This window comes from Diospyros lotus, chromosome 2, assembly GCF_014633365.1.
Source record: "Diospyros lotus cultivar Yz01 chromosome 2, ASM1463336v1, whole genome shotgun sequence".
NCBI classification, from domain to species: domain Eukaryota; kingdom Viridiplantae; phylum Streptophyta; class Magnoliopsida; order Ericales; family Ebenaceae; genus Diospyros; species Diospyros lotus.
Genome location: NC_068339.1, coordinates 26,071,200 through 26,091,936, shown reverse-complemented (window position 1 = coordinate 26,091,936; position 20,737 = coordinate 26,071,200). Strand labels below are relative to the sequence as shown.

The window sequence follows — 20,737 nt, the reverse complement described above, 5'->3', positions numbered from 1 at the left end:
AACAAAAATGTGTGCAAGTAGTCCATATTCTTGCACACCATTGCCCATTGATAAACAACCCATCATTCCCTAAAAACATGGAGTAAACCAAGACTCCATTAAGGTGTTTAAACGTTTATCCACAATTTTCCAAGGATGGCTATACAAAATACAAATGAAGGGCTACAATACTCCCCAATGATAAGGTAGAAATTCAAGGATCCAAAAACCCACAACGGACTATTTTGAGGCACCGCATTCAAAGAAAATTGAGCTATGCAAATGGAAATCAACAAAAAGGATCTTGTTATATCAAAAAGAATAGGAACTTGCCTTTTTTTTTTTTTTTTGTGCTAGAACCAAAAGAACTTGTTGTTCCAAAGCTAGAAATCCTCACTTCAAGCCAAGAAAAATGGGAAGAAAACAATGGAGAAGAGGAAGAGGATGGCCGATCGGGAGAGGAGGGGAAAGAGAGGGAAAGAAGACAAGCAAAAAGAAAAGGCATGGGTGAGGTATGGGCTGCCATCAACTCTCCAACCACCCCTTGTCTAAATTACCATGTTGCCCCTCTCTTTTAACACACATAAGGCCTCCATTAAACCTATTTTGGTCTTTTACCTCTTTTTCTTTTCTTTTCCGTTTTCCTTTTTACTCCATAATACACACAAATTCATTTATAATAAATACCCATTTATGAAATTCCCATTTCGCCCTTAGCTTTATCACACACAATGAACAAACCTCATGCCCTCACTAAACTTTTCATAATTCATTTTTTTTATTAAATAAGAAACACAAATTTTTATGCACATGGCCCCAATACCCATTTCACTAGCCCAACTTAATAACCCCACATTTCTTTAGGCCCAATGGGCTTTACAACTTTACCATAATGAAAACACAACCCAATACACTTGGCCTCAACCCAAAATTTTAAAAGCCCAATCACATAATTTAGACACATCACAATAACATATGGCTAGGCCCATTTGACAATACCTTTTTCCTTATCACTAAATATTTTTCCCCAATAAAAATTTTTCCCATAGTTTGACCTCTTAATCAACACTCAAAATATTTCCAATATTTAATTTCATAGAGGAAAAATTTCCAATGCCCAAAAATAAAATTAACAAGCACCTAGACCCACTAACAGGTCATTATAGTGGGAAATGTGATCTTGATAGTCTTGTGTGATGATGATCAGAAGACTTGGGCGTCTTGTTTTAATGATCAGGAGACCTAGGGGTCTTGTTGCAATGAATAGGTGCCTTGATGAATGGGTGACCTTTAATGACTGGGTGGCTGCTGATGAATGATAGGCTTCTGATGGCCGAGAGGCCCTGAAATGACCGAAAGGTCCTTAAATGACCAAGAGGTATGTTAAGATGAACAACTAGTTGGGGCACGGGTGGAGGTCCCCATGCAAACCTTTCGATGCTTAAGTTATCTTTGAGTGCTTAAGTGCAAGAATTGGAGTCAGAGTGATAGAGTGAGCATACCTAGGAGAGGAGAAGGTCCTCATATTTATAAAAGAGTGAGAGGGGGACATGTGGCAGCCATCCCATGTTTTTAGGATGGAATATTCTTAGCATGTTCCTGACATATTTTATGGAATCTTGGCATATTCTATAGAATCTTAGAATATTCTTATAGATCCCTAGGAGGGTCTTAGAAAGAGGCTCTCGAGTTCAGTTTGTGAAACGCCCCAAAAGGGTCTTTTGGCTAGAAGAAAGGCTATTGGGGGTGATGGATGGCATGGTCGGATGGAGACGAGCGAGTAGGCATGTTCCATTAAGTCATGGTCGAGTGTAAGGTCTTCTTTTGACTTCTTTTCTGTTGTTTGATGATATATATTTTTTTCCTTGGTTGATGGTATCTCTTCTTTTTGTTCGATTCGTTTCATTTTTTCTCGTTGTTTATCACTTAATAAGCCCTCTCTTGTTGCTTTGATCTTCTTGATCAAGTGGTGGCCACTCAATTATTGTCTTGCTCAGTTGTGTCCTTGCTCAACAAGTTGTGTTGCATGCTTCATCAATGGATCGATTGGAGGTCTTCAATTATTTTATGCCATCCATGACCGAGTAGGGTGGTACCCACTCGGCCTTGGTTTAATCTTCAGCTTTGTTTTTCTCTTCCATTGTTTCTTTTGCTTTTGGGTTGTTGGTTTTCAGCCCATATAGGCATGCACTTGACTTAGATACCCATTTGCAGATTTAACCCAGATTTGTCACTTGGGTCTGTTTCATATCCAAATTGTTTGTTGTTTGTGGGACATATGATTTATAATTACACTAAAGTTATTTTGTTTAATTTACATAAAAAAATAAAAAATAAATTTTAACTATTAAATATCACCCAATAATTTTTTATTTTTTACACGTGTATAGCATGAGTCACCCCTCTAAATGTGTGTGTATATATATGCACACATATTATATATATATAATATATAAGTTAAAATTTACTACTCCCTCAATGTTTATAATTTGAGATACTTAACTCCCTCCTAGTTTTATTTTTAATACTACTTTGACATTATTTTTTACCAAGAAACCTGGATTTATATGTTAAAAAAAAGAAAATGATTGTAATCTCCTAATTAATCTTAAATAATTACACATAATGCTCTTATTACAAATTAATTAAATATATATATATATATAATTTACCTTTAAATGGAGGAGATTGGTTCCAATTGATGATTTGAGAGAGAAAAATAGAGAAAAAAATGAAAAAAAAAATGTAATTGCATAAAAATTATGCGTTTGATTAACTTTTTTTTTTTATTTTGAAAACAAATATAGGTGATGTATCTTAAGTCAAACCTATAAGAGTGAAAGGCCGAAAAGGCTCAAAAAAGACAAAGCCTTTAGGTTAACAAGCCCACGAAGAGAAAAAAAACACCTTAAAATCTAAAAAATTGATCAAATTGTCGACAATCTCCTGAAGAGTATCAACAGTTCTTGAAAATTTTTGAGAGATTGTTCTAGATTGTCGATAGTTTCAACAAACTAGATTCTTTCAAAGGATTTATGACAATCTCGAAAAGAATGCTAATTAACAAGTAAGGCTCCAGGAGACTGGAAGATCTTCTAGAGTTCTTCTCTCACGAGAAAGTCCCAACTAATACACGAGTATAATGTAAAAAGTCCATTCGAAAAACAAGCAATGGATAAGCCTTGTCCATAAAAATTTCAAATCCTAGTCGATTTTGAAATACCATTAATGCTTATCCTTAAATCTTATGTTTCTCTATAAATAGAAGAATTCTCATTGCAAAAAGGGCTATTAGTACCAAAAAGCCAAACGTTTTCGAGTTTTGACAATTTTATCTAATGCTTTCAATTTTAGCAAGAAAAGCTCAATTTCTAAAATTAGTTGCAATTTTAGCCAATGCTGAAATCAATTTTGATCGACGTGTGGCTGTACCCAAGTGGCATGCCACTTGGTATTTAATTTATTTTTTAATTTTTTTCATTATTTTCTAAAAAAAAATGCTCTCTTTTCTCTTCTCTACACATACACACAACATATATATATACACACACACAACAACACATATATATACACATACAACAACATGTATTTATATACACACACAACAATATATATATACACACACATACAAAAATATTTACACACAGCAACATTTATATATATAAACATATACACACAATAACATATATATACACACAACAATATATATACAGTGGGGGGGATGACAGCGGCGTTGGTGGGAGGGAGAGAGAGGCTGAAAGAGAGAGATCGATGATGAAGTTCAACTTCTCTAATCGGACTTCTACAGCCTTCATTATCAGACTTTTCCAATCGAACTTTTTCGATCGGGCTTTTTCGATCGAACTTTCTAGCTTTCATTATCAGACTTCTACACCCTTCATTATCGGGCTTCTCCGATCGGACTTTTTCGATCGGACTTTTTCAGCCTTCATTATCAGACTTTTACGCCATTCATTATCGGGCTTCTCCGATAGGACTTTTTCGATTGGGCTTTTTCGATCGGGCTTATCCAATTGGACTTTTCCAGTCTTCATTATCAGACTTTTACGCCCTTTATTATGGGGCTTCTCCAATCGAACTTTTTCAGCCTTCATTATAAGACTTCTATGCCCTTCATTATCGGGCTTCTCTGATCGGGCTTTTTCGATTGGACTTCTCCAGTCTTCATTATCAGACTTCTACGCCCTTCATTATCGAGCTTCTCCGATCGGACTTTTCCAGTCTTCATTATCAGACTTTTACGCTATTCATTATCAGGCTTCTCCGATCGAAAGTCCGATCGGACTTTTTTAGCCTTCATTATCAAACTTCTACTCCCTTCATTATCAGGCTTCTCCGATCGAGCTTTTCATATCGGACTTTTCCAGCCTTCATTATCAAACTTCCACACCCTTCATTATCGAACTTCTCTGATCGGACTTTTCCTTTGTGTATGTATATATATATATTAATGTGTGTGTATATGTTGTTGTGTGTGTGTATATATATATGTTGCTGTGTGTGTGTGTGTATATATATATATGTTGGTGTATATGTTAGAGAGAGCATTTTTCTTCAAAAAATAATGAAAAAAAAATTAAAAAAATAAATAAATACCAAATGGCATGCCACCTAGACAAAGCCACACATCGGTCAAAATTAATTTCAGCATTGACTAAAATTGCAACTAATTTCAAAAATTAGACTCTTCTTGCTAAACTTGAAAGCATTGGATAAAATTGCCAAAACCCGAAACGTTTGATTTTTTGGAGCTAATAGCCCTTGCAAAAAAGATACGCTACTATTATTATTCAAGAGGTCTATAACTTCTTTAAGCATTCTCAAGAATTTGACTTAAATATAAGAGTAGTCACAGAGAAATTGCTTTGCTCCCCTTGACGATGTCCTTCTTTGCAGGAATTTACGGGTTTGAAGATGATTTCTAACATACAAATTATATTGTTGTATCTGGACAACAATAATAGGAAAACAACATTATTTGATTTTTTTTTCTTTAAAAAAAATTTGAATATATTTGAAAATAATAGAAACAATAGAAAACTAGTTAAAGTAAATGAAAAATTAAATTTTAAATATTATGATTGTTTAAAATATAATTTTTCGTCATGAGTGTATAGCAATTTTTGCCATGGTTATTGCTAAGAAACAAAATAATTTTTAACTTTTGAAATTAGAAGCACAAATATAATAGTTAAGAATTCAATCAAAAATCATATTTATTCAAAAAAAATAAGAAAGGTGTGTGTATTATATATATATATATATCATGAAAGTTGAAGTAATTAAGAAGATTGTTGTGTTGGAATAATGCAAATGATTGCAGTGTGAGGGTTGGGAATGAGCTTGGAGGTGGAAACCCCAAGTCTGCAGCTTTCTCAGTTTTGGTGGTGAACTTGGTGTCCTTGGCCATTGCGGTTGCTGAAGCCATGGTGGTGCTGGCGCTGCGGCACGTCATCAGCTTCGCCTTCACGGGCGGGGAAGCGGTGGCCGACGCCGTCTCGGACCTCTGCCCCTTCTTGGCCGTCACTCTCATCCTCAACGGCGTTCAACCCGTCTTGTCTGGTACGGAACTTGGAAATAATAATAATATATATAGAAATTGAATAGAATATATAAGGTGTAATTAATGTATAACGTACGTAGAATATTGATGGAATTAAATAATAATAATATAATTAATTTGAAGGTGTGGCTGTTGGGTGCGGATGGCAAGCATTTGTGGCATATGTGAATGTGGGATGCTATTACTTGGTTGGAATTCCTTTGGGCTGTCTTCTGGGCTTTAAGCTCCACCTTGGTGCCAAGGTATGTATGGAAAACCAAAATGCATGCATACTAGCCTACCTGTTTGTACTTACGTAAGGTATATAAGGCTGTTATATATATATATATATATATTCTCTCATTGTTATATTATATTATATATGTATCCTCCATGAATAAATATTGTAACTTTAGTTTCGGAGAAGTTAAGAATGCGTTGGTGTTGTGTTGTGTTGTGTTTGATAGGGCATATGGTCAGGAATGATAGGAGGAACAATGATGCAGACCTTCATCTTGGTCTGGACAACCTATCGCACTGATTGGGAGAAAGAGGTAATTTCTTAATTAGACGTGGTTATTTAATTGTTAATTACATTGAGCTATATATATATATATATATGTTCATATCTTAAAAACTGAAAATGTGTTTAAAAATGTCTTTGGCTAAATCTTGTGCTCGATTGTTACATAACTATAGGCCAAATTTTCAAATATAATATAGGTCTTGGTCGGTGCATAAATTTATGTTTAAATCTTATTTATTATTATTATTATTTTTTTTTTGGTCTTTTAAGTAACATAATTGTAACACTGATATTCAGGAGTGTTATGTTCAAGAGAATTCAGCATTTTTTTTAATAACTACACTTAGATCCAAAGTTTATCATTTTTTTGTTTACCCCTTAAGATTACATTCCCATAAAATCAAAGTTATAGGTAATTAAAAAGATGCACGAAACGTAATATTGATTGCAATCTTAAACATATATACATGAAGTAGATAATGAATTCAAACCAGTTTGCATACATCCAAACTTCCAAATTATATTTCAAACCTAGCTAGGCCTCGTGACACATAAACACAATTAACGATATATTACAAAATATAATGAGGTTGTCCAAAATAATAAAATCCATTATTGGGGTCTAATCAACCATATTTTCCTTTTGCTTATTAGGGTTTGAGTTACCCAATATATACATTTGAATATGTCATATTAAATGTTTAATCATTTACTAAGGGTTCAAAAATATTTGTTATGCATAGTACATGAACATAATGTGACTCGACTTAATCATAAATGTTCAATGTCCAATGCACTAACCCCAAGTTATGATCCAGTCATAACGATTATCTTATTAATTGTCGCTTGAGGAATAATGCTATTGTTTCTAGAAATATAACAAGTAAAATTTGTAGACTCAAGCTAAGGCAAAGCAAGGCAAGGAACGAGGGACTTGGTTTGCATGTCGAGAGGTAGGTGGCTAGCTACTTGTCCAGGGAAGAGTTCTTCGTTGTCTGGGGAAACTTGAGCCTTTATCTGGGGGAGAGATCATTGGCTTGATTCTCTTAAATAAACAGCTATTGAACTTGAACAAACAACATTGGGATTAAAGAGGGAGAGTGAAGTAGTTGCTTGGGGAAGCTCCTATACAAGAGAGTGATTGTGAGGTAGAAAACAATAAAAAGGCATGTGGGAATTCCTCCCAAATGGGCTTTCCAATTTCTAATTCAGATTTAGTCACCACAGTGCTATGAACAAGCAGGTAAATGTTATGAAGAAACAACTTAAGTTGCTCATGAAGAGTATTATGACATTCTTCTAGAAGGATAAACAAGTGAAATACTGTGTTTTGGTGTAACTAGGAAGATTAATAGTCAAAAGATTATAGAAAAGATCCCTAAAATAACTAGTTGGGGGGTATTTATACCTCATCGATGTCGATGAGTGGCACACATGCATAGGAGGTACATGGTGTTGTCTTGAGTTAAGCATGAATTAGGCCGAGTAAGAAACCTATTCTTCTAAGACAATGAGTTCCTTGTGAGATGGACAGTCATTGTGCAAGGCAATGATAATGTATAGTTGTCTAGGAGAAAAAGTCTCCCTCATTGTTCCCCTGAGAGAATGACTCGATCGAGTTTATGTAATGTAATGCTTGTGTGAAGGTTACTTTTTCGAGAGAACTTCATTATTTGGAAGAAATTTTTTCTTTAATCTTCACTGGGAAAATTCTTTCTCTCAAGAGAAAGACACTTTCTTTGGGAGAATAACGCATTTCCCTAGAAAGTAGGCTACAACAAAAGCAAATAAGCTTCTAGACTAACTTCTCATTCTCATCATGGAAAAACAACTCCAAATGATCTCAATCTCTCACTCACACTCATGAGAACAAAACCCTCTCGTTTCAACCCTCAAATCACCTTAAACTAGCTTCGATTTCATACTTTTTCTTTAACAAACCCTTGCTTTATTTATTGATGAAATCTAGCTGACCTAGTACTTAAATCCATCACATCAAAGCCGTTCCTTGCTGACCAAGCTTGTATAGCCCACTAATAGCCTATCCCTTTAGTCCTTGTTGGCTATCACATCGCTAGAGAGGAAGCATAAAGCCTATAGTGCAATGACTATTTTCTATCATGTTCACACTGTAGGTTTAAAAAATTTTAATTTTTCCCTCATTGTTCTTATAAATTCTAGTTAGGTTATTTCCCTCAAGTCCTTAGCTTTTGTTAATTTCATTAAGACCCAAATTATTTTAAAGTATTCTTTTACACCAGATCTTTTGGGAAATTGCACTTATAACCCAAAATTTTTGATGAATTATATTAATACCCCTAATTTCAAAATTATTGAAATACCCTTGAGATGGTAACCCAAATTACCAAAACGTCCTTGAGCTATTTTCATTTTATAATCACCATATTCTATTTTTCAAATGTTCTTAAAAATTTTGGGTATTACATCTAATTCTCCTTTAAAAAATTCCATTCTTGAATTTTTATTTTTTTTAGTTAAGGGTTTGGATACATTTTTCAAAATTCCTTAAATTATTGTGTCATTTTTTTAATTTTTTTATTTTAAAGGGTATTATGTTAGGGAGTTTCGAACTCGCTGGAAAGTTGTTGGACTTGCTAAGAAATGAACTAGTCCAACGGCGTTAGGCTCATTGGGTAGTTGATATTTGGCGAGAAAATATGGAAAAGAGAAGAATAAGGGAAAGAAAAATAAAACAAGAAGAAAAAAATAAAAAAAATCACACAAGAAAACAAGCTAGGATCACACTGACAATGATATGAGAATTGAGAAATACAATCAATAAGAGCGCTTGTAATACATACACACTTATTGTAGAATGCGCAAGAAAAAGCACTAGCAAGAATGTAAAAAGTACAATTTTGGGGGAAAAAACACATATGTTGCAATTTAAAACATATGGAAATTGAATTGAGTATAATGACTTTGGCTTAATCGCATGTTGAGTCATTGTTTGACCATAATGGTAATGGGAAGTTAGTCTAGAAAGTTATTTATATTATTCCCAAAAGGATGATTAATGGGATGACCGCCATAGCTGCATTTTGACTTAAGGTTAACTCATTGGATATTAAACCTTTATGACTAGGTAAAGTCATAATATTATGCTCAAAATAAATTTATGAACCCTTTCTAAATGATTAAATACTTAATATAATATATTCAAACATGTCAAGTAATCTAGATCATAATAAGGGAAAGAAAAAGATGATTGATTAGACCCAATAATGGATGCTATTATTTTGGACAACCTGATTATTTTGTAATTTATGTCATTAAATATTTTACCATGCCTAAGTTTGAATTATATTTTGGAAGTTTGGATATATGCAAACTAATTTGAATTTATTATTTACTTCACTATGTTTAAGGTTGTGCTCTATACCATGTTTTGTGTGCCTTTAATTACCTCCTTAATCTTGAATATAATGTTAATGGTAAAAAAAGATATTTTGAAAAACTTAGGCCCTGTTCTCTTTGTCGTTTTCGTGCTATTCTCTGTTTTCAATTTTTCAAAACACTCAAAACGTGTTCTCTTTGTTATTTTCGAAAACACATTTTCGAAAACAAGTAAAAATTTTGTAAAGGAAATCCAAAACAAGAAAAACTCGTTTTGGCTGTTTTCAGCCAAAACACGGGTAAAAAATGAAAACACGAAAAACAACATTTCTTCTCACGCACTGACAGATGCTCCCCCCCCCCCCGAGCGCCAACCTCCATTCTCGAATCTCCTCTCTCTCTCCTCTCTTCTGTCTCTCTCTCAAACCTCTACCAAACACTGCGCCCGCCATCTCCGTTGCAGCCAGAGCCGCCGTCGACCTCGCGTGCCATCTCCGTCGCTGCCAAGGCCGCCGTCGACCTAGCCCGCCACCACCGAAAGCCGCCATCGACCCACCCCTCTCTCCCCAAATCTGGTAGACCCCATCCATTCTCTCTCTCTCCTCTCTTCTCTTCGAAACACCCAAAAATCGCAAACCCAAAAACAGAGCACTGTCTCCGCCATCGCCGTCGACCGCATCAGCCACTGCCACCGCGACCACCGCTGTCGACCGCGCCCGCCACCGGCCAAGAGAGTCCCCGTCTACCCCCCACTGTCGCTCCCCTTGCATCTCGCATCCACCATCATCGCCTTCCCTCTGTGCGAGACCCCATCCATTCTGTGTTCTTTGTTTTGAATTCTTTTTTTATTTGATTTTTGTTTTGTTTTGTTTTATTTTATTTGAATACGAATGTGTAATATGATATGTAATATATTTTTTTATTAATTTATAATTTATTAATAATTGTTTATAATTTATTTTAAATTAAATTTATTGAATAAAATATTACAAAATGATGTTTTTCAAAATTTCAAAGCAAACGCATTTTCTAGTTTTTTGTTTTAAGAAACAGTTTTTCAAAATGACAAAAAGAACATGTTTTCAAAAATCTCAAAATAGACACTTAAAACACAAAACTGAAAATAAATTCAAAACTCAAAATTGAAAACTGAAACACGAAGAGAACACCACCTTAAAGTCTAAGTGTAATTATTAAAAACATCTTAAATTCGATAGTGTTACAATATTGGAGGGTATTTTAAGAATAAAAAAGTTGTCACAAAAAGTTTGACAGGCTTCACAACAAATTTGATATTTTCATATTTAATAAAATAGTTGTAACATATTTTTATTATTGATATTGTTAATTAGAATATGACTATAATATTAAAATTACCAATACAACATCTATGGCATTGATAATGTTATAATATTAATTACAATTTAAATATTTATGATAAATTTTATAATTTCAAAAATTTTGCAACTAATATAATATTTTCAGTCCATTACTATAGGTCAATTTATTATTTACTAATTTTTATAATTGTACTATTATTACATAAGATTAAGTTACCAATACAATTTATTTTGAAAAATTTTATAATACTAATAACAATTATATTTCTAAATTATATTTTAATTTTTTGATTGGAAATTTCAATTTTTTTTATTATTTTAATATTTAATTTCATCAATTTTTTTTAGATTTAAACTAAATCTTTCAATTTAAGAACACATAAAAAAGAGTACTTCCCTTTCTATGAAAATACATTGAAAAACAGTCTAAAAAATAGAATTTTTTATTTTATATCTTCAAAAAATTTCAATTTTAATTTTTGATAAAAAAATTTCTGAAAAACAGCCCATTATTCAAAAGAGAAAGCACATTAATTTTTGTATTCGTGTATTCCCATAATAATAATAATTATTATTATTATTATGTAATTGTAGAAGTTAGTTTGAAGTTTGTAAAGCGGTTGGAATGGTGAGTTTTCAGGTGGAGAAAGCCAAGAAAAGATTAGACAAATGGGAAGGCGTGAAACAGCCGCTTCTGAAGGACGACTCCATCAACAATGCTGAAGAAACTTTCAGAGATTGATTGCATTTAACTGATAGCAACTCAGCGATTCAGAGCATTTGCAATTATCAGAGAATTACATTTGCTGCTTCAGTAATGAATCAAACTATAAACAGGAAATGAAGAAGACGACAATAAAATTGAGTCAAATGTGAGGATCAAGATGTTAGTTTATCCTAAATACTTACAGGCATTATTTAGCAGTTTCAAGAGAGCTAATGATTCACAACCATGGCAGGACCGCACAGTTTGGTGATGCTTCCTGCTTATTATCTCGTCGATGCAGAACAAATAAACAGCTCAGAGATTTAAAACTCAATAGACTTTGATGATGAAAAGAATCAAGAACTGACATAACTAATGGAAACGGTTATTATCATAACGTGCGCAAATGGCTTCATTCACTTATATTTAGAGCCAGGAAGATATATGACTAGTTACATTGAAATAACACAGCGTTTTTCCAGCCCCCATATCTAAGAAATGAGTTGCGACAAAATTAGCTATACTGGCCAAAAAATGTACAAGAAGGAGAATCCAGGCCAACATTATATCTTCTGCTTGAATAGAATTCCAAATAGCAAAGGGTATTGCCAAATACAAAAGCATTAAAGGAAACAACAACATTGCAGGTCAGAGCACCCTGGCAAGATAGGTAACAGGCAAAATTCGCTTATTTAGCTTTTCGCAATGAGCAGGATGCCACTTCACTTAAAGAATGGCCACCTTTTAGAATTCTTGATTAGCAAGAAGACTTTGATTGGGGCAACTAATTTGAGCAAAATCCACATCAAGAGAATTGCATTTCATCTGGTTGATTCTCAGGTCCAGTTCATTTGTATTACTTGCCTCTGTTAAATGTACATCAATCTTCTCGCATATCATCCGGCTTGTCCCTGTGGTCTGACTCCATGGCATCCTCCATTCTTTGGGCTGAAACCTTGGATCTAGTTATATGTTTGCACATCCTGAAGTTCCAAGCATATAATGCCATCAGATTCTTGGATAAAAAAGGAAAGAGTAAAAACATAATCATAAAAAGGCCATACATGTATAAACCACTAGCAAAAGGAAAGGGCAAAAATTATACAACTTATGCACGTGCATTTTTACATCTAAACATTCATTTTTACATGTAATAGTAATAAAGATGAGGATGTTAAGATAGATATGCGTTCATACAAGAAAAAGTAGAATTATCCTAAATAAGGTTAGAGAAGCTCTTATTTAAGATAAGATGTGTGAGACACTATTAAGATGGTTTGGTCATATGAGAAAAAAACCAATAGAGACACCTATGAAGAAAGCGGATGGAATAAAACAAGTATCTAGCCAAAAAGAGGTAAAGGAAGACCAAGCAAAGTTTGGTACAAGACACGTATGATATGAGTTATAGGGGGTATTACGGCAGATGAGGCCATATATTAGAAATAATTGGAGAGCTAGAATTCATATAGTTGATTCCACATACATATTGTGATAAAAACTTGATATGTTATTTTTCTTGTCCTTCCACACATCCTAAATTCCAGTCATAACATTAATCTACATGCTATATGGAATCTTGAAATGAGTACAGAAGTGTATTTTAAATACTCGCTGATATATAAAATCCAACATGCATGTAAGTTCGAGCAAGGCACATGTAAATTATCTTTGAACAACATCATCACTAAACTAAGCCTTTATATGTCCTAGGAAGGCAGTTATATCATGAACATAATACATTTTGAGTTACCTTTTCTCTTGCACAACTCTACATAGGTGAACTGCCTTCCTAGGTCCTGTAAAGGTAACTCAAGACGTATTGTCACAATCTCTTTTACTTTATATCCTCAATTAATTGAGAAATGTATTACTAAAATTAAATATCCATTAGTTACATGGGGACCAACATGAAAAGGGAAGAAGCAAAACCACCTATTATATTGGCTATCCCACATTCCATACCCACTAATCCACTTTGTTGAAGCTTCACAAAGTTTAAGCAATTCAAACTGTTGATTTTCAGATCATAGCTGAAGAGTTCATTACAGTTTCATGTTTGATATCAGATTTTTTTTGGGGGGAAATTTTGTAGCCATAAAGATCACTTAATTGTGCATTTTACAATTTTCATATTTATTCAAAACTCCTGTTGAGTTATTGGTGGTGGTTCTTCATCTTCTTGGAATTGTTTGGGTCTCAGGATTTTGAGCACAGTCTTATGAATTCATTGGTTCGTGGTTCTTGAGAATGAGTCTGGTTGAATAATGGGTGCTTTGTAAACGTTTCAATCATCCTTTTTTGTTTCCAATCTTCCTTTACTTCGGTGGTGAAGGTTTGATTAATTGCAAGTTGCTTTCCTCTTTACCTGTCATAGATGCGTACACTGCCAAGATCTTCCACTATGTCTTACAACAACTGTGTTTATGCATGGATGCATATATATGTGATGTACCTACATGATTTGTTAGCCAAGTTGGTTTTTTGGTTTATAAGATTCATTGATCTGCAAGTTTTCAATTGTTAATCCATAAATCAATTGAATTATCCTTTGGCTCATGACAGTTTCACTCATCCAGATGTCTCAGATTGATGGTCTTCATATATTACTACCAGTATTCAAGTTATTATCAGTAATTCATTCTTTTATCCTTTTAACTTGCTCTTTTCAATACAGTATACAGTTTTAACTCTCACATTCAAGTCAGCTTATTGAATTCATGTACCGAACCCTGCATAGTGGAACAAAGGTCGGTACATCATTGTTGTACTTAAGTTGGCTTATTGCACTCAAATTATTTTAATCTACCATCTTCATTATTTCATATATGTATGGGAAAAAATTACATTAGAAAAGAAATATTTAGTGAGTTGTAAAAAGATACTTCCACATTTGATTTCACTCTAATTTAATTTTACCCTTAACTTGCTCTTTTTAACTGTAATTTTATCAAATTTTTTTTATTTAAGTCATCCTATCATACTCATTAATTACCACATATTTATCTATTATAACAATTATGATAATTGATTAGTTAATTATTACCTAAATCTTCTCTTAGGATATAGAAAGGGTTGCTTCAAAACATCTTCAATAAATATTTGCAACCATGATGGATAAGGTGAGTTAAGGTTACAATATCTTCTTTTTTTCCTTTTCTGGCTAACTCTTGTTTATCAAAAGTTTTATTATATTTTTTTGCTCATTACCGTTCTGCATCAATCATCCATCTCAGTGGTTTTCAGGTCAAATAAGAACAATTTCATCCATCAGCGTCCTGTTCTAATAAATTGTCAATGAAAAGGTTGGCATTGCCTAACTATCATTCTATTTTTCTTTTACTCATAACTCTAATGTAGTTTCCTGTAATATTTTCATTTTTTTAACTTGCAAACTTTATTTATATTTTGATGTATAATCCATTTGTTAACTTCTGCATGCATAGTATTTGCCACCCCTCTAGTATGGTATAAATATATAAAAATCATTTTGTAAAGAAAAGAAGTAAGAACCATACGCTTGAAGAGCATCAGTTCTTTTCTTGATTTCACTTGACCAAAGTATTGGGTCCGTGTTCTTAGGTAATGAATCCTGCAGCTGGGTTTTCTCTCGAAGCCAGTGTTCTGCTTTAGAGCATTCATTAAGAACCTACAAAGTAAAATGTAAAAGCAGTTGACTGATCAGTTAGCCACCAAAACTTATTATCATTAACTTATCATTATCATTTCACATATCCTACATCAAGTATCATCTAGTACAGGATAAGGAGCATACAGCATCTTTCTCACTAGCTGGAAGAGATCCTGCAGCCATCCGGTACTCCACAATGCAATTTAAGAGATTCCTTGTTGCTTGTGCTCGAGCCTCTTCATCTTTAAATCTATTTTCAATGGGATCCACCAACTAGCAAAATTCAAAGAAATTGAACATATTATTTAAAAGAAAAGGGACCATCTAAGCAAGAGAGAGAGAGAGAGGACAAAACAGATGAAACAAAGCAAAAAAAGGAAAAGGAAAAAAAAAAACCTTCTTCAGATCCTCTAGCTTCTTTGTATAAGCATTTTCAGTTTCATCATCTCCATCCTCATAGAGCCACTCCTCTGTCTGTTGTAGATTGCTTGAAATCCCTTCCTTCTCTGGATCACTAGCAAAGCTCCGATATGTATTCAAAAGCTGTTCACATATTTGAGTTATTCTCACATCCAACAAACAAAATATAAGAAAATGGACTAATAAGGACCCAAAGTCAAGTCAATTAAAGGTGAAGCTGCCCATGCTTGCAGAAAAGGGTAAAAGATTTTGCTGCAAATAGGCAGAACCACCAAAACAAGAAGAGAAAATGACAACACAATCACATATTCTCATTCAAGATTCAAGACGCCAATCAAGTGACTGAAATTTAGATTAAAAAAAAAAAAGGAAATGCATTAAATAGAACATGAACTTGGCATTTTTATGATAGAAGCGAACAGCCCATGGAACATGGAATCTTCACAACCTCCACAAGTTACGGGCATTGAGCGCTAGACATGCTACAACCACATACAAAGCCGTAGGCCTACACAGATCACCTAGTTGAAATGCATTGGGTTATTTTTTTCATAAAGGATGTTTTTATTTACAGTTCAGCCTAAAAGATATAAGAACAAGTTGGAAAACCAATTACAAAATTATAAGATAATGTGACTTTATCCAATAGTCAAAGCTTTCAACTTCACAAAATTAAGAACTAGGATTTATTGTTCATGCTTCTTCTATAATATATTAAATGTCAAAAATAATTTCTTATTATTTCAATATAATTCTAAACATATTTTGCTAAAATGAAAGGAAAACAGTTTTTCTTTTATGTATGAACATATATAATATATATGTATATTTGTCAATAGATGTGTCCATGCGTCAGGTCCTAACTTCTCTAAAAGATTGTTATCCATGTCATGTTGTGTCTGTAATAACAGCAGTTTGGTATTATATATTCCAAGCTTCTTTTTCATTGATGTAACAAGTATAGGAATGCCAAGGATCTTAGGAAAAGGGGCTTAAAATCGTATTGAACACTGAAAAACTGAAGTAGGCAAGGAAACAGCAACAGCAACACCACCAATAATCTCATGCCTTACTACTAGGTGAGGTCAGATACATGAATTCTAGTTGGCCGATCATTTCTATTTATGGCCATATCTTGAAAGACCATTATAACCCCTCATGCTTGAGATTTTTTTTTCTGTTCTTTTACTTTATATCATCTAGAAAGACTTGAGTTAAAAAGTATGGGTAAAGAGCATTTCCCAGTGGCACCGCAGCTACTATATTATTTTTATTAGGTATTACAACAAACAATTTTTTTTTTTTCTTTTTGCAAGGGCAACAAATATCCATATTGAATACTTCACATTAGAGAATTGCCAAGAAAATATACCATATAACATATACATGGCCTATCAGCATTTTGTGGCAGCTCCAACAGCTATATTTTGATTTAAAATTAAATTGCAAGAAATCTCAAATAGAAATGTGCATGTCTGAGATATGAAAAATTAGTAAGAAAGGAAGAAAAATTATAAAACATATCAAATTTGAATAGCAAACCCCAGAAAGGAAGAAAATTAGGGGAAACAAAAAAACTCCTTGTCAGCTATGCATATGGTACATGCTTCAAACGTTAGCCACACCTTTACTAACAAGTTCAGGCTCACTGGATGGGCCTAATCATTCTTTTCAAGCATCATCTGTCATGCCTAAAAGCATATACTAGGTACAGAGTGAAACATTTGATAATAAATTCCCATGGAAATTTTTTAGAGGCGTTCAGCAAAGGCTTTGGATGAAACTTCGAGAGTTTCCAGTAAATTGATTCTGTTAAATTGATAACTGCCATCACATAGAAAAGTTTAGCTATTAGATAGAGGATTAACTTTATGTTATTATTTTTAGTCTCAATATGCACCCTCGCATATGGTCAGGCTTCACTATATAACTGGTCCAAACATGTGTAACTATTTAAAATATTGGTCATGGTGAGGTTTGAACTTAGGACCTTTGCCTACTCTAATATCATGTTTAATTGTTAACCACAATCTTGTCTAAAAGCTTGAGCTGTTAGATGTTAACTTTATCTTTATATTATTATTATTCTTACTCTCAACAGATTTATAAGCCAGGAGCTGACTGCTGAGCACAGAGAGAATTGGTACCTTATTGCGTGTCTCATAGACGTAGGATTCCAGTGTGTTTTTCTTATCTTTTGTTTGCTCAATCTTCAAGTCTTGCTGGGCCAACTGAAATTCTCTCTGTTGAGCTTGCAAAAGCTCATCCTTTGTCATGCCACCATATACATTTTCGCTAACTGGTAAATCCAATCTCCTCTTGGTCTTGCCCTTTTCCAGTTCATCAGCAACCTGCAATTGAAACTGGAATGTCTCACTGGCAATGTTATGCATATCAAAATCATTACTTACATTACTACTACATAACTATATATAGCTTGAGTTTGGCTTAAATTTTGTCCAAAATCAACACCAATAGGCCAATAAAATAATTACCTTAAATAATTAACTCCAGGTTAAAAAAAAAATGCCAAGTACTCCATTGAAGATGGACACTCTACCTAGGTGGAAATAATAAATAAGGAAAATTATAACAATTACCAGCATTTAGAAGCACATCAACAGAATTGCAGGCATCATAGATTTTAACTAAAAGCTTAAGGCAAGTTCACCATATAGCTTAGAGCTCTAAAGGGGAACACATTCTCACTGAACACATCAGACAAAATCACTTCTAACTTCCTGGATACGCATCAAACAAGTCAGGATGCATTGAGAGATAATGATAACAATGATTATGGTTTGGCTACTCTTCCTTTTCACCACTTCTCCAAAATTAAAGCTAACTACCTGGAATGAAATGCTGAGGAACCACCTAACTCAGGATAGGGATTCCGTCAAAAGAATTGAATAAGAGTTTAACTTGGAGTCTTCAAGAGCATACTTCCAGTACAATGATTAAAATATTCTCAACCAAAATATCTAGTTCAGAGCATGAAATCAACATCCTACAACATAGCTTTATTTCAAGCAGATCAAGGAGCTTAAAAAATACTATTGTTTAACTACACAGTGTAGCTGTTATGGTCTTAACTAGAGCACATTAGTAAGAAAATCTGAACAGGAGAGATGTAACAACACGTTTCATCCTGGCCACGTAGGCAAACCAGCCAAGCACGTGCAATGTCTCCACACCTATGTAGTATAGATTATCAACACCAAAAAGGAAAAAACATTTAAAATTTCACTTGAGTAAAGAAAGAAAAATGGAAGGAGAATGGTGGAGTTTGACAGGGTGACAGCATGAGACAGAAATGAAAAGACAAGTTACAGATGAAAACTAGAATCCAGAGAGTCATATAATTGGACTGCAAATTCCAACTGAACTTACAGCAGATGTGGGCACAGTGTTGGAATGTGCAAAACGAGTATCTTCGGCACTACTTGCTGTGACATAAGACCCATGATTGTCAGTCTCCATCTTCTCTGAAGTTACCGAAGCACTATTCCTTGAATCATCCCAATGATCTTCTATTAGCTGAGATTTATCAGAAAATTAGCATCAACCCCCACAAAAGGGCTTAAGCCAATATGTTCATAAAACAAAATGTTAGAACAACAGACTTACTGAAGCTGAATCAATGGCAACAATTCCATGGAGGTTTAGTTGAACTCTAACTTTAATTTTCACTTTATCAGGATGAGAGATTTGGAATGGGCCAATCTAGAGAAAAGAAAATTAATATCAACTTAGCATTAATAGAAAAAAGAATTAAATGAATTAAAAGAGACAGACAAATGGCAGATATTCCACAAACAAACATGTCGAAAATGATGACCGCTAGCAGAGTGGAATATGAATAGTTACAAATACAGAGAAAGAAAAACACTTGCATAGAAACACTGAAACAAAGCCATCTGGAGTATTAGGAGATCAACATAAAATAACATGAAAGGAGGACAGCACAAAATCTCTACAAAACTGACGCATATCTAAAAAAAGTAACAACAGCAGAGAACTCTAAATCTTTAAAAATTGTTAGCCACAAATATTTTGAAGACTTTGAAGAATAGGCATTCTTTAATATTCAAGTTAAAGCCAGTGTAACCACGAGACAATATCCTAATTGCTAATAGTTAGAAAACATGCAGACAGGATGATAAATTTCCAAAAACGATCAAGAAAAGCCATTTCTTACTAGCTCCACAAGATTTGGTAATTGCTTTCCGTTAGGTAATGATTAAAGCAAGATATCATACCATTGGTAATTTCTTTATTGCACTCACGAGTGCTTCATGGATATCAATTCATGTTTACATCAAGATAAGTTTCTCATTTTTGTCCTTTATTACCTGCTGAAATAAGTAATGGAAAATTGTAACTTATAATTCCATATTTCAATAACTTATACTCAATTGATAATCCACTACATTAAAAGGCACTTTTTTTTTTTTTGCTAAGAACATGAAAAGGTACTTTAACTACATAATCAAACCTAAAAGAACTCATGACTTAAATAATACTTCAAGGTACATACCTACATATTATATATCCAAGAAAAACACAGTTTTCTAGTCAAAGAATCATCAGAATCCTCTTATTTTTCCTTTTGTTTTTACGGGCAGTCAAATATGATGTTTTACTCTTGTGTTTATATTGTGTTTGGTTTTGATGATAAAAAACAAAATTGATAATGACAAATAATGGAATTCATGTATTAAATGTATTCTATGCGTTCAAAAATCAATTTCATGAAGTATCTCAAAAAGAAATGAAGTTGGGCTATTTTAAATCCAAAGGGTTTATTTGAGTCAAAGACTCAAATTAAATTGGTTTAAGTTGTTTTTAATATCTCAAATTGTTTCAATCCTAAAGCAAAGCAAGTCGACAAGGTTTCAAGATTATTATGCAAGTTGGTCGACTAACAGTATGCTCATTTATCTTTTAAACCTTGACTTGATTGACTAAGTTATAGGCTTTGTCGACCAACAATATGCTTGTTTATATCTTGGTCGACTAAGGTATAACCTTTGTCAACTAAGGTATAACCTTTGTCGACTAACAGTGCTTGTGTGCTAACTTGGTCGACTAACTCCTTAAGTCTGCCGACAGAATGATAGACTTGGTCGACTAAGTGCCATACTCATTTATGTTTTGGTCGACTAAGTGTTCCGTTGTTTTTATGACTTGGTCGACCAACTTATTTTGTCTGTCG

General features: G+C 33.6%; 2 protein-coding genes and 1 long non-coding RNA gene across 7 annotated transcripts in view; 2 read left to right on the top strand and 1 right to left on the bottom strand.

Moving 5' to 3' along the window:
- The window catches only part of LOC127794282 (protein DETOXIFICATION 40-like), a 40,886-nt gene extending 29,018 nt beyond the window's left edge, over window positions 1–11,868 (top strand). Inside the window, exons 4-8 of one of the 2 annotated variants that reach the window (XR_008021595.1) lie at window positions 5,324–5,562; window positions 5,687–5,805; window positions 6,010–6,096; window positions 11,406–11,637; window positions 11,725–11,868. Coding sequence is in view for 1 of the 2 variants with exons in the window: in XM_052325263.1 (XP_052181223.1) it covers window positions 5,324–5,562; window positions 5,687–5,805; window positions 6,010–6,096; window positions 11,406–11,507 (547 nt within the window). In the remaining variant the exon portion in view is untranslated. Of the gene's footprint in view, window positions 1–5,323; window positions 5,563–5,686; window positions 5,806–6,009; window positions 6,097–11,405 lie in introns of both variants that reach the window. The other variant, XM_052325263.1, reaches the window with a different exon arrangement.
- A 13-nt stretch (window positions 11,869–11,881) lies between these two features.
- LOC127794280 (heat shock 70 kDa protein 16) overlaps window positions 11,882–20,737 on the bottom strand; it is a 30,186-nt gene continuing 21,330 nt past the window's right edge. The window contains exons 3-9 of one of the 4 annotated variants that reach the window (XM_052325262.1): window positions 19,150–19,245; window positions 18,913–19,059; window positions 17,670–17,885; window positions 15,499–15,645; window positions 15,247–15,375; window positions 14,990–15,120; window positions 11,882–12,454 (exon numbers count right to left, since the gene is read on the bottom strand). In XM_052325262.1, the coding sequence (XP_052181222.1) occupies window positions 12,352–12,454; window positions 14,990–15,120; window positions 15,247–15,375; window positions 15,499–15,645; window positions 17,670–17,885; window positions 18,913–19,059; window positions 19,150–19,245 (969 nt within the window). In that variant the 3' untranslated portion in view covers window positions 11,882–12,351. Of the gene's footprint in view, window positions 12,455–14,989; window positions 15,121–15,246; window positions 15,376–15,498; window positions 15,646–17,669; window positions 17,886–18,912; window positions 19,060–19,149; window positions 19,246–20,737 lie in introns of those variants that run through there. The other 3 variants (XM_052325260.1, XM_052325261.1, XR_008021594.1) reach the window with 3 other exon arrangements.
- Window positions 14,153–14,924, top strand: LOC127794283 (uncharacterized). The gene is made up of 3 exons (XR_008021596.1): window positions 14,153–14,221; window positions 14,534–14,593; window positions 14,708–14,924. It is a non-coding gene; the product is annotated as an uncharacterized LOC127794283 (long non-coding RNA).